The sequence below is a fragment of the Podarcis cretensis genome (genome assembly GCF_951804945.1).
Source record: "Podarcis cretensis genome assembly, chromosome: Z".
NCBI lineage: Eukaryota > Metazoa > Chordata > Lepidosauria > Squamata > Lacertidae > Podarcis > Podarcis cretensis.
This window is the reverse complement of record NC_137184.1, coordinates 10,549,547-10,564,359: the sequence shown is the minus strand read 5'-3', so window position 1 is coordinate 10,564,359 and position 14,813 is coordinate 10,549,547. Positions and strand designations below refer to the sequence as shown.

Below are 14,813 nucleotides of genomic sequence, written 5' to 3'. Positions count from 1 at the left end.
AAGACATACATACACATATGCTGATTACTACCACTTGTAAGCGAATCTGCCAAAACCACAGGCTTCCCTCCTTTTCTCACATCGTGTATTTGAAGATGTACAAAATAGTCCAAAAACATGTCAACCTGTGGTTTTTAGGAGGACTTTCCAGTGTACCACTATTATCCCCATCGCAGTACACATAAATTATCAGCTGAAAATATTTGCCACTGAAATTTTTTTGATTCTACAGAACAGAAAACTTCAGTGTGGCCAGAAGAGAAAATACGTTCTCTTGTGTCCTCCTTAGACACTATCTCCTAACATAAACCTTAAATAGTGGCAAAAAGATTTAGTGAGTTTCAACTGCTACAGCCAGCCAATTATTAAGAATAGATTACTCTAGGAGAGCTGCTTTTCCGCATTAGGAATCTTCAGACATATGGGAAGTACACTTCCATTTATGTTTAACTAGGCACCTTTTGTTTGGCTTATTTCCTTTACCGACTTAGCAAGGCTACCTTCCTCCTTCTAAGACATTTTGGCTCTAGATATGTATTTCCTCGTCACATCACATAAGAACTTCACTGCTGGTAAAGCCATACATTTGGGGGGGGGGGGGAGGAGTGACACAGTAATATAGTTTTACCAGCCTGCATGTCTTGGCAGTTCTACAAAATAGGTGCCAAAGGAATTCTGTGGCAAAATGCTCATGCATATGCTCACAGGATGTGTATGTTACAACATGCATTGGTTTTAACTTTTATGGCTTCACTCAAAAGAACCTGGGAATTTTAGTGAAGTATTGATAATTATTTGTTATGAAATACCAACTGCCTTTCCTATCCCCCTCTTGCAGTATCACAGTTCCCAGAATTCTCTGTAAAGAGGTGATAACTGCTTTAACTTAGTAGTGTAGATTTGCCATCAGTGCGACTGCCTGGAAAATGAGAAAGCTTTGACATTTCTTCTGTGATTTATGTCAAGTGCCCTTCATATGTATGTGGTTGCTAGCCACATCTATAGCATTCATTCAAGTTCTCTTGGGATGCAGGTTTTAGAGGGAAGAAACACTTACATACTGTCTTATAGCTGTAAGATCAAATATTCTGTATTTTGTCTTATTAAGTATATGTATAAGGTGAGGAAGAGTATTTTGCATTTTTGTGGCGAATCTTTGGGCTGTATCCGATGTTAGTCCTACTCAGACCCATGAAAATTGATGGCTATGACTAACTTAGGCACATTAATTTTATTTTATTTTTTTAAAAGATATTTATTAAGATTTTGCATAGTAAAACAAGTATCACAATCAAACAAAACAAAGGAAAAAGACAATAAAAAACAGCACAATCCAACAGGCACAATAAAGCACAATAAAAGACATAAGAGAAAAAAGAAGAAAATGATAAGAAAGAACAAAAAACAAAGAAAAAAACAAAAAATCTAGTTTTTTGCTTAGTGTCTTTATAACCCTCTTTCCTGACTTCCTCACATCTCCCTTTTCTGTGTTCCCCTTTACACAATCAAATTCAGCAATTCCTTACCCTCTTTCAAATCTTATTCAATATTATACATTTCAACCTATTATGTCTTCGGTTTTCCTTTCCTTTTAAGTTTAGTTTCGACATAATTTTACTCTGGTCTTTTCACCCTTTTTTCTTAAAACATTTTTGCATATTCCTTTTAACTATGTCACTGATGCCATATTATCTTTATATCCAACATCATTTTAACATTCAAACATTTTACAATGTTTTTGGAGATATTCTTTGAACTTCTTCCAGTCCTCTTCCACTTAGGCACATTAATTTTAATGGGTCTGCTCTGAGTAGGACATTGGATACACCCATTTGTGTTCAATGTAAAAAAACTTAGGGAAATGACTTGCAGTATCTCAAGTGTCTGTGTGCTATGAAATGACAAAACCTTGCTTGCTTTGAGAATACCATTATTCAGTTTATTTTTAAAGCACTATTATTCTCTTGATTAGATTCTAACAATTTTTAAAATATCAAGTAAGTTCTTGTTCAACTGTCAGCTTAATTCCAGCAACTTCAGCATGTTGCTAATGGAAGTTTGGCAGAAATATTTAAACACAAGCAGGCATTGATTTATTCCCAACTTTGTTATATCTAAGCTTGTTATTCTACTGTCCATTTATGTGCATGCTTAACTGGGAGCACATGGAATATTTCACATGCTTTTAGTACATGTGTAGCCAACTTCAGAACTGAAAACAAAATAGTTTAAATAGTTTGGGATACTTCACACATAATGAAAAGCTTAGATTAGCCAGGTTTGTAATGCACTAGGTCACTAGCAGCTGTTTTCAAGGCGTGTACATTTCTTAATTTCTGAAATATATATGTCTATGTGTCAAAGTAATGCATGAAATAAACCCAGTTAAATTTGTCATTGCAAAATTTCTATAACCAAGAGGGCAACCTATATCTTGCAGGCTGCATAAAGTGCTATACCAGTCCCAGTTCCCTCTGCCTGTTTCTCATCTAGTGTTCTAACTAAATCATGGGTGCTTAATTTGAACCCCAGGGACACACCTGCCATTTCCAACTTCACACCCCCAACATACTGCATTTATGGAGCAAATTGAGTCTTTCAACCTTTTGTGCACTGATGTCTTACTATGTTAATGCTGTGATGTTGTGTGCATTACGGGGAATTGCCTGTTTTGTTGCAGTGGAATATGCTTGCTGTATTGCATTGGAAAGATGTCATTTAGAGTGTGGGTGTAGAATTGGGTGGACTGCCCAGAAGATATATTGAGCTAAAAGGCTTTTTGTAGCCCACTGATGCTTGGATCTGGGGGTCTGTCTCAGGAAAGCAGAGTAGCTAGGTCTGGTGTGAGAAGTGGTACTGTGGTATTGGATTCAAATCCTGGTTTCTTCAGGGTTTCTTTATTTTTATTTTTAAACAGATAACAAGTGATGAGAAACACCACTGTCAGTGAAAGGAAAGAGTAAAAGGTTAGATGAACAAACAGTCTGGCTTGGTATAGGGCAGCTTCCTAACCTGGGTGGGAAGTGCATGAATGTATCAGACACTGGGATAAATTGCAGTTGTGAATCAGGATGTTTCTGAGATTAGACAGCATTGAGTTGCTGATCCAGGCAGAACAGAAGTAGCAGCAGAGAGCAAGGCAATGTAGGACTTAGAGCTCATCCAGACTTCCTCTTGGCCCCCATTTCTCCCCAGGAAAACTCTATGTTTACCACTGAATTGGAACAAATGTCAGTTGGGTTTTCAGTGGGTTGATGTTTGCACCAATTCAGTGCTAAAGAGTGGGTTTTCCTGGGGAAAGTGGGGGGGGGGCAAACAGAGAACCACTTGGACCCATGCCTAGAAAGCATGGGACAAGTGGAAAACTGCTTAGACCCAGGAGCATAGTGTGGGGAATGCCGGGGGGCCTGGCCCCAGGAGCAGATTTTTGAAAGGGTGTGAGGGAGCACATCAAGGCGCTTCCATGGCAAGCTCCCTCACTTTCCAAGCTGCTCCTGAGCCAAGCCTTCAGGGTTGGGGCAATGGCAGTGCCTCCTTCACTTTGTGGCCGTCAAAGGGACGCCCCTGCGTGCCCTGACGCCCCTTTCCCCCATCCTGGGCTGACCAAGAGGAGGTGGCCCCCATTGAGGAGAGGTGAGAGGTTCTGGCAGCCTCCTCCTCTAGCTTTGAGCCTTTCTCCCTCCACTCACCTCACTCACCGCCGACTCAAACAACCGCAGCTCAGTCAACGGTGAGAGCTTGGACGGGTGCAGCCACCCTCCATGCCCACCCCCTTAGCACTGTGCCCCAGGCACTGAGAACCCGCACCAAGTGTGGATGAGCCCAGAGTATGACTGAAATAGATGAAGGGAAGGTGAATTGGAATAGAGCAGAGCAGATGCAATGGTGTAAGCAGAAACAAGTTGCTTTGTTGTCTTGTTCCAAAAACTGTCACAGGGAGTACTTGTAGGATATATGTAGTATGAAACACACAGGATTGAATGATACACTGCCTTTTCCTTTTAAAGTATTGTGAAAAGAGAAGATACTTCACAGTGTTTGCTATATCCATTTTCAGGTACAGGGTTATGGCTGATTCTGTGGACCGTTTAAAATTTGTTGCAACCCCTTAACCTCCTTAGCAAAACAGTATTCAGCCTAAAGAAGCTTACTGCCTTCCTGTGTTCTAACTAATTAAATTTTCATTTTGCAGAATGTTAATAGTATTACTTGACCTTTCTTTTTTTAGCTTTTGAATCGCAAAGACAAGGCCACCTTTGAGAAGCTAGACTACTTAACGTCTAAGGAAGATAATTATAAGAGGATGCGGGAATATATCAGATGTTTAAAGATGGTCCCCTGTATTCCTTATCTAGGTAAGTCTAATTGTTATCTATCAAATATAGTCTTCAATTAGATGCCTTTTCTGTTTCTGACTAACAAGTAAGCCCAGGCATGTCAGATCCAAACCACAGGTTAAACCAGTGTGGTTCAGTTAACCAGTGTTGTGAAGAAGTTTTACAAGTGGTAATGTGGCCATTACTTCTGCTATGCGATGAGGAAAAAGTCACTGTGGTCTGAGCTGTAGGGAATGTGAAAGAGGCACTACAGAATGGGCCCATTATCCTAGCACAGAGGTTCTCTCATGATGTTGCTACATTGGTGCCTTGAAAACATATCCAAGGCCACTGGCTGATGGAAAATTCCTGCTTGGCCTAAATATGGTGAGTTTTATGCTCATCTGTCAAGTTTTCTTCAGAATAAAAATGTTTGGGGTGCAACTGTCTATGATTGTTCTTGATTCTACAGAAGAATAGAGGGGGTACTTAAATGGTAAACATATTCTTATGTAAAGGAACTGGAATTAGGCAAAATATATTCTTTGTGATCAGTTTCTTAGAAATTTATATCTTAATGCACTTCTCAGAGTTGTTATCTTTTAGTAGTATCCTCAGATTAAGGTAGTTCTACAGCAAGGGTTGGTTATCTGTGCGCCTAATCCTGCCCACCAAAGCCTGTCAGAGTGCTCTGTAAACAGGAAGCGCATTCGGAACTGCTCCAATATTTCCATCACCGGTCTCTGGAAACAGCACATCAGAGTTCTCCTTCCTTTTTCTTGGGCCCTTCTATTCTCATTGGCACCAGAATAGAAGAGATGCTGGCATTGTCAAATTGGGCTGGGCTCCTTTCAGTTGTGATATATTGACCCAGAAATACCTTCCTCGGGGAGGCTTGTTTGGTGCCAAGCTTCATATGCTTTTAGTTGTTTTATAACTAACCAGGTATTTTATTTAAGCCTTCTGCTTTTTAAATTTTCTGTTTCAATTACTGCTGCTTTGTTGTTCTTACTATGTTTTTCTACTGATTTATCATTTTCTTTTGTTTTAAATTGTTTGGAAGCTACTTTGAGAGCTCTTCAGACGAAAGCAGAAAAAAAAGATACATGTATACTAATACAGCATCCAAATTATAGAATTACCTGGAAACAAACCTTATGAATGTCTTAATGTTGCGGAAGAATATATTTATTCAGGAGTGTTAGACTCCTGCATAGGATGCCACAAAGATTACAAATGAATGCCACAATAAAAAAGAAAAATACTGGCAGGGTGGGAGGCAGATACTGGTGTAATGGATCAAAAGTAATAACGGTTGTTGCAGATATTTCCTTGCAAAGCTCTGCCTCACTGTTTAAAGAAGCTCAGTGTAAAAACAACATAGACTCCCATGTTTGCATAGACCTCATCAAATACTACTATTTGAATGTAGGGAAAAGTTCCTTTGCTTTTGCTGTTCTGTGCATGCTTTGGCTTCAACCCCATTATATATATTATATACATGCATAGATATGTTTCTGTGTTTAGGACTTCTCTCTCTGCATTTTTAAAAACCCCAAATACTTTGATAATCCTCACTTTTGTAGTTATGTCTCCTAATGGTGAGTTAAGGGTGGTTTTTTTGTTAGGAGGGCATTCCTTTCATCAGTTGCAAGTGTTCTGTGCAATTTGTCATGTTGCAAGGGATTATTGGAGTGCAGTGACAAGTGTGGATCAAATATGTGAGAGGGAAGATGCTCCCCCCCCCCTTCCCTCTTCCTTTTATCTCAGAAAATAGTTGACTGTACATGGGCAGGAGATTGCTAGGAAGCATGTGCCCATACTGCTTATTAGTCAGTTTTGCATATTTCTTTTCAGAGTCTCCTCCACTGATGATACCAAGGGACTATTATGCTTAATTTGTAACCTCAAAGTTTTTAAATTTCATATGAGTCAGTCTTCATGGTAAAGGGATATGTTAAGCGTCAAAAGGAATTATGAGCAAAGTCTATAAAGAATGGCGGTTATCCTATACTACCCACTCCTTTATAAGGACATTGGAAGGATAGCGGGAAAGAGGGCTGTGCTCCTTGACAAGAAGCATTTCTCTTTCCACTGTTACTTGGTTCAGAAGACCTGCCAATGCCCTGTTCCTTTAACCATATTCTGCTGTGCTTTTCCTACCCCTATATCTTGGCTATATGTAATGCTACATATAATATTTCCAGTTTACGTTTGAGTTCTTGCTTAAGTACCCAGTTACCCTTTTGCTTATAATTCCTAGTCTCCATGGTTTTTCCTGCTGTGGTTTTTCCTTTTTTCCTTTGTTAGTATTACATACTAGTTTCTGATTTTTTTTTTTTTAAATATCCAGGATCTAGTGATCTCATTCTTATCCTTATGGGTATTTGCCATAGTACCAATAAAGCAAATAGTGCGTTTTGTTTTGTTTCTCTGCTTCATTGAACTCAATTAACTGTCATAACCTCAAGAAACAAGGATGTGTGTGGTATGCAGAAAACTAAGCATATTTCACAACCCTTAAAATGTGGTTTTTAATGCTGTGTAACAACCTTGCTTTTTGCATCGTCTCATTCAGCATTTGAAAACACACGTCTTATAAAGGCCTGCCAAGAGAGTGAAGTGCAACTGGGTAGTTGCTGCAGCTGGGGTGGCATGCAATGGAAAAATAACAGGGCTGGAATTAATGAAGTAGTATTAACATCAAAGGAACTGTGCATATTTCTAGGGTATTCTCTGTCTGTAATTTTTATAGCTGGAAGGAGAAAGGAAGGGAGGGGAAACACTAGATTCATATTCAGGGTTATGAGGTTCATTTTTAGTTGAACGCAGCACAATTTTGTGGTTTGAGGAAACAGCAGCTTTTGAGAACTTTCTTATAAAGATTCCAGAACCTTTTCCAAGACGCATAAGTTTTCATTCTTTTGGCCAGCCACCTCAATTATATATTGCCAGTGGATACTATCTTGCTTGCCCTTATCATAGGTCATTTCTAGGTTATTATACTGTATACAGTTAAGATAGATGAGAGATGAATGTAAGAGTTGGCTCATACTTACCATCAGAATACATGGATAAACTTGACTTCATACATATGTACAGCATATGAATTTTAGATATTGGGATTATAAAATGTGGCAAAAGGTAATTCTGCCAGTTAAAATTCCTGTTCGGTTAATATTTTGTTGCTGCCCCCTCATATGCAAGAGTTTTGCATATTTTCCTTCTGTTGTTACTAAGGAAGGTAGTGGGCTTTTGTAACTGATTTCATTGCAAACCATACTAAATTCAAATTTTAAAAACTGGCTTTTTTAACTTTTAGAAAGCATATGTATATGCATATAAATATATATTGCATACATTACCCATATGTTCAAGTCCACTTTTATTCTAAAAACAGGAATCTTTTGACTGAGCAAAAATAAAATTTTGGCAGTGTTTTCCTGCAAATATAGAAAGCTTCTAAGGGGTTCGCCCAGATTCAAATTTAAAAGGCTCTTCTTTCATATTGGCATATGTTACTTGTAGATATACATTGCTCTATCTGCCTGAATGAAGGAGACAGAGCTTCTTTTGTTTCTGTTGTTTGGGATCTTCTGAATGTAAAAGGTGATATGTTATTGTACACTGCTGTATCTTTGGCAAAGCCTCTTAACCCATATCCTTCCCAGGCAACAGTGATGTGAAATAATTGTAGTTATTCATAATTGTGCTTCTGATCACACACTTCAGGATACCTCATATTTCTTTTTGAGGGAAGGAGTGAGGAAGTGTTTCGCAAAGCTTTTGGGGTGTCCCTCAGCATCCTTTTTTTTCTTGGGAAGAATTCTTGGGCTTACCAAGCTTTCCCCATAAAACCTGCCCATTCTAATTATTCCACGTTTGTGCATTACATCACATCATTACTGATTCTTCTTTTGGCAGGGCAGAACCCCTTCAGCATGAACCTCTGCTACTCTTACCTGATCTGCTCCTCATGGTGAATGACCCCATAACTTTCTGTGTCTGTGACTGGCACCGACTATGCATGAGCCATAAAGGCCTTGTTTATGGTACATTTGTAGTCTGCACAGATGCGGACCGAGCCTTTGGGCTTGGCGGGTGTGGCGATTGGGGTTTCACAGGGGGCATTAGGCACCGGCTCGAGTACTCCTTGCTCCATGACCCGGTCTAATTCCTCGTCAATTCGGGGTTTAAGGGTGAACGGGACCTGGCAGGCCTTGAACCTGATGAGTTGTACGGCGGGGTCTAGTTGTAGGCCAATGGGGGGGGCAGTATATCATCCCAATGCCCCGTCAAAACCTCCAGAAACTCTTTGCAGATGGCGTCCACGTCCACGTGGGAGCTGGTGCGGTTCACCCCAGTGATGGCTAGCCCCAGTGGCCCAAACCACGCCAACCCCAGTAAGCTAACGTAGGGTCCCTTGACCACAATCAAGTCTGATTGCCGCTTCCACCCTCGATATTGTACATTGAAGGTTCCCACCCCCATTATGGGGAGGGGACCTTGTGTTTTTGGAAGTCCTGGAGGGTTAATGGGGCTGGCCTAAGGTTGGGGCCGCCGCTGGGACACAATTTCCTTAATGTCCGTGCCAAGATTATGGACAGGGTTGAGCCTGTATCAAGCTCCATGAGGAATGGGACTCCCTCTATCTGTACCTCGATGTAATTTTTTTCTGCATTAGAATGAGGCAACTGGTATACCTGACAGTCTGTGATCTCCGTTGAGTTACCTTAGTGTGTTGGACTATAGGGCCTGGGACTCTTGGGTCAGCCATCTGATGCAAGGCGTCGGGCAGGGCGGGCGCAGCACACCCAGGCAATGTGTCCCACGTTTCTGCATTGTCGGCATTCTGCGTTGTGGAAATGGCAAGTCCTTCGCTCTTGGCTCTCCTCACAGCTTGCACAGTTCCCCTTTTCCGGACAAGGCTGTCGTGGTGGGCGTGCAGTTTGTGTGCACTGCTGCACTCGGTGCACGTCCTCCCGGTTGGATTCTGAGTTGTTGGTGAGGTTCTTATGGTGGACCCTTGGTTGGGACAACGCATTTGACTGGAATTCTTGCACTGACCTCTCAGCGGCTTCAGTTGCTAGAGCCTCCTCTAGGGCGACCTGGAACTTCAGGTCCTTCTTAGCATAGAGGTGCCACTGCAGCTTCTAATTCCTCAGGCTGCTCACGAGGCGGTCGCGGAGTATGTTCTCCAGCTCTGTGAAGTTGCAGAGCCGGGCAGCCTGGTGGAGGGAGGTCACATACCTGGTTATGGTTTCTCTGGGGGCCTACCACTTTGCGTAGAAGGCGTTGCGACATGCTCCCACCAAGGGCTGTGGCAAGAAGTGCCCCTTCAGCCGTTCCATTATCATGTTGTAGGGAATGGTAGCGATATTTGTGGGAGTGAGGAGGGCTTGGCCAATCTCAAACGTTTCTTCTCTACAGACGCTGAAGAAGGTCGCCATCTTCTTGGCTGCATCAGTGACGTCCTTTGCCTCCAGGAGGAACTGGAAGCAGGTGGCATATCCTTCCCAGTCTCCTGAGGGGAACAGAAGCAGTGATCTGTGGGTCTGACAAGATGTCTCGGGAAGTGTGCTGTCTCCCCGGGGCTAAGATCCAAGATGTAACTGAACGACTACAAGGAATCATAAAACCCACTGACAAATACCCCTTCCTCTTGGTTCATGTGGGAACCAATGACACTGCAAGCAATAGCCTCCAGAAGATCAAAAGAGACTATGAGGCTCTGAGCAGGAAATTGAAGCAATTAAATGCACAAATTGTCATCTCATCTTTCCTCCCAGTTGAACGACGTGGCCCAGGGAGAGAGAGAAAAATAGTGGAAGTGAACAGCTGGCTTCGCAAATGGTGTAAACAGGAACGGTTTGGATTCTTAGATCACGGACTGCAGTTTCTTGAAGATGGACTTCTGGCAAGCGATGGGCTGCACCTCACAACGGTTGGGAGGAATGTTTTTGCCAAAAATCTCAGAAACCTCATCAGGAGGGCTTTAAACTGACTAATGTGGGGGAGGAAGACAGTGCTCCTGAAGGTAGGAGTCTATCAATTGATGAACATGATCATCCAAATGTCATAGACCAAATGGAGCAAACAGCACGCAGACCTAGTGGTGGGAGGAAAAAATCCTTAAATAAGAGACACGGGGGAATGATTAATGGACTTCAATGTCTGTACACTAATGCGCAAAGCATGGGTAATAAACAAGATGAGCTTGAGCTCTTGGTACAGCAAACTAAATATGACATAATAGGCATCACTGAAACCTGGTGGGATAAGTCCCACGACTGGAATGTAATAATGGAGAGTTACAATCTATTTCAGAGAAACAGACCAGACAAGAAAGGAGGAGGAGTGGCGTTATATGTCAGGGATGTGTATACCTGTGAAGAGATCCAAGACTTAGAACCTCAAAGCCAAAGTGAGAGCATTTGGGTCAAAATTAAGGGAGAAATGAATAACAGGGACCTCATTGTGGGAGTTTACTATAGATCCCCAAGCCAAACGGAGGACATAGATGATGCCTTCCTGGAACAGATGGCCAAGCATGCAAAAGGAAGGGAGATAGTAGTAATGGGGGACTTCAATTACCCGGATATTTGCTGGATGTCAAACTCAGCCAAGAGCATAAGGTCAAACAGATTCCTCACTGGCCTTGCAGACAACTTCATTGTCCAGAAAGTGGGAGAAGCAACAAGAGGAACAGCCATTTTAGATCTGGTCCTAACCAATGTTGATGACCTGGTTAGTGGGGTAGAAGTGGAAGGATCATTAGGCGCGAGTGATCATGCTCTTCTGAAGTTTACTATACAGCGGAAAGGAGCAGCCAAGCATACTAAGACTCAATTTCTTGACTTTAAGAAAGCCGACTTCATAAAACTTAGGGAAGTGCTGGGTGAGATCCCATGGACAGTAATACTAAAAGGAAAGGGAGTTCATGATGGCTGGGAGTTTGTTAAGAGGGAGATAGTAAAAGCACAACTTCAGGCAATACCAATGAGACGGAAACATGGAAGGTGCCTAAAGAAGCCAGGGTGGCTATCTAAAGAACTTTTAACTGAGTTAAGATTAAAAAAGGATGTGTACAAAAAATGGAAAAGGGGGGAAACCACCAAAGAGGAATTCAAACAAATAGCCAGCACGTGTAGACACAGAGTCAGAAAAGCTAAAGCACAGAATGAACTCAGGCTTGCTAGAGAGGTTAAAAGCAACAAAAAAGGCTTTTATGGGTATGTTCGTAGCAAAAGGAAGAACAAAGAAGCAGTGGGGTCACTCAGAGGAGAAGATGGTGAAATGCAAACAGGGGACACAGAAAGGGCTGAACTCCTCAATGCCTTCTTTGCCTCAGTCTTCTCCGATAAAGAAAACAATGCCCGACCTGAAGAATTTGGAGCAAATGATTCAGCAGAGGAAACACAGCCCAGAATAACTAAGGAGATAGTACAAGAATACTTGGCTAGTTTAGATGTATTCAAGTCTCCAGGGCCAGATGAACTGCATCCAAGAGTATTAAAAGAACTGGCAGATGTGATCTCAGAACCACTGGCAGTCATCTTTGAGAATTCCTGGAGAACAAGCGAAGTCCCGGCAGACTGGAGGAGGGCAAATGTTGTCCCTATTTTCAAAAAGGGGAAAAGAGAGGACCCAAATAATTACCGCCCAGTCAGTCTGACATCAATACCAGGGAAGATTCTGGAGCAGATCATTAAGCAAACAGTTTGTGAGCACCTAGAAAGGAATACTGTGATCACCAATAGTCAGCATGGATTTCTGAAAAATAAGTCGTGTCAGACTAACCTGATCTCGTTTTTTGACAGAATTACAAGCCTGGTAGATGAAGGGAACGCAGTGGATGTAGCCTACCTTGATTTCAGCAAGGCATTTGACAAGGTGCCCCATGATATTCTTGTAAAGAAGCTGGTAAAATGCGGTCTTGACTATGCTACCACTCAGTGGATTTGTAACTGGCTGACTGACTGAACCCAAAGGGTGCTCATCAATGGTTCCTCTTCATCCTAGAGAAGAGTGACTAGTGGGGTACCACAGGGTTCTGTCTTGGGCCCGGTCTTATTCAACATCTTTATCAACGACTTGGATGATGGACTCAAGGGCATCCTGATCAAATTTGCAGATGACACCAAACTGGGAGGGGTGGCTAACACCCCAGAGGACAGGATCACACTTCAAAACGGCCTTGACAGATTAGAGAACTGGGCCAAAACAAACAAGATGAATTTTAATAGGGAGAAATGGAAAGTATTGCACTTGGGCAAAAAAAATGAGAGGCACAAATACAAGATGGGTGACACCTGGCTTGAGAGCAGTACATGTGAAAAGGATCTAGGAGTCTTGGTTGACCCACAAACTTGACATGAGCCAACAGTGTGACGCGGCAGCTAAAAAAGCCAATGCAATTCTGGGCTGCATCAATAGGAGTATTGCATCTAGATCAAGGGAAGTAATAGTGCCACTGTATTCTGCTCTGGTCAGACCTCACCTGGAGTACTGTGTCCAGTTCTGGGCACCACAGTTCAAGAAGGACACTGACAAACTGGAACGTGTCCAGAGGAGGGCAACCAAAATGGTCAAAGGCCTGGAAATGATGCCTTATGAGGAACGGCTAAGGGAGCTGGGCATGTTTAGCCTGGAGAAGAGGAGGTTAAGGGGTGATATGATAGCCATGTTCAAATATATAAAAGAATGTCACATAGAGGAGGGAGAAAGGTTGTTTTCTGCTGCTCCAGAGAAGAGGACACGGAGCAATGGTTCCAAACTACAAGAAAAAAGATTCCACCTAAACATTAGGAAGAACTTCCTGACAGTAAGAGCTGTTCGACAGTGGAATTTGCTGCCAAGGTGTGTGGTGGAGTCTCCTTCTTTGGAGGTCTTTAAGCAGAGGCTTGACAACCATATGTCAGGAGTGCTCTGATGGTGTTTCCTGCTTGGCAGGGGTTTGGACTCGATGACCCTTGTGGTCTCTTCCAACTCTATGATTCTATGATTCTATGATTCTATATCCAATTATTAGTTTCCCTGTCTTTTAATTGCTCATTCCATTGCTTGTTGTGCTGTTCTTAAGCTGTTCATGTTTCTTTGTGTCATGGTTCAGCTTACACATTTGTAATCAATTAAATGAAGACAACCCCTTACAACCCAAATATTTTCTCATTAAAAGAAGTTGCACTTGGAGCAGAGGTGAAAAACTGGACTTTGGCTAATATAAGGGAAGGGGCAAGTCAAGATTATATGGTTTTAAAAGGGGGGACAAAAAGAAAGGGGATTTCAGATAGCTGCCTGTTGGCTCAAGCCTCTTTCCACAAGACAGGATTCAGTAGCAGTTGCTTTGATTCTTTCAGCAACTTGGACAGATGGTTCTTTGCCTTGAGTAGTAGATAACAAGCATATAACAGGGGACTCAGAAATGTTAGGAGGAGGCGAACTTGATTCAAACCGCAGAAGGACAATATGCCCCAAACTAATGGGCAATTAGAGCTTGTTGTCCAACACCCTCCAATAAAATGCAGTGGTAAAATATTCCATTAAATACACGTGCCCTACAAGGTATTGCTTCTAATTGTGATGTTCCCAGAATGCTTTGTTGCCTATAGTTTCACATGTGCCTATGGGTTTAATCTTCTGAAGAATTTTAGTGCTTCTGCTGTGTTCAAACTGATTATATAATACTATACAATTAATTCTCTGCTATGCACTTATATTGAGCCTATACCTGTAGTATGTTTTGCAGTGTATATTCTATGTATGGATAAAAGCTGGTGTAGATGAGTCTGAATCCCTTTGTGTTTGCATATTTTTGTTTGGGTGTGCTTATTCCCACAAGCACTGCAGATATTGGAGAGATGAAAAAGATCGTGAGCAGCATGAAGAACACTAGAAAGAATTGGTATTTGTAGGTATCTTGTTTTGTTTTGGTACTTCTACCAAAATAATGCCAAGGTATGTCTTTTCTCCCTTTCATGTCTTCTTCTGCTCATCCTTGTGCTATACTCAGTTCCTGATGGACACACACAAACTTAACTCTAGCACTTTCAATATAACTTTATACTGTAAACTTCGCTGTGAACCTTGGATGAAGGGAGTTATATAAATTTAATTAATTAATTAATAACTTTATCGTGTTCTTGTAATGCTCCCCAGGTTCCTACAAGGTCCGTGTCCCTTGGAAGTCATCAGGTCAATTCCTTAGTTACTTCATTGAGCCCAGACTTCCCTTAAAATCCCATCTCTTGCCACCTACTGACTTGAAGAGAACAGCCTTTATAATCCCTTTATAATCTTACTCAAGTACATTTACACTAGACATGTGGGCTAAGCTATATTATCCGTAGAATCCATCCAGACCAGAATATAGACAGTTAAAAACATGAACACACATTTAAGGAGCGTAACACCCTGAACAAATACTCTTTTTATATAGAGATTTTTTAGGATTTTAATTTCCTGACCTAACAGCTATTCTCAGTCTTTTACATATGC

General features: G+C 41.7%; 1 protein-coding gene across 9 annotated transcripts in view; it reads left to right on the top strand.

Moving 5' to 3' along the window:
• The window catches only part of RALGPS1 (Ral GEF with PH domain and SH3 binding motif 1), a 263,929-nt gene that overhangs the window by 111,807 nt on the left and 137,309 nt on the right, over positions 1–14,813 (top strand). For all 9 annotated transcript variants that reach the window (XM_079962103.1, XM_079962105.1, XM_079962100.1 and 6 more), the window contains exon 9: positions 4,229–4,355. In XM_079962103.1, coding sequence (XP_079818229.1) covers positions 4,229–4,355 — 127 coding nt within the window. The remainder of the gene's footprint in view (positions 1–4,228; positions 4,356–14,813) is intronic.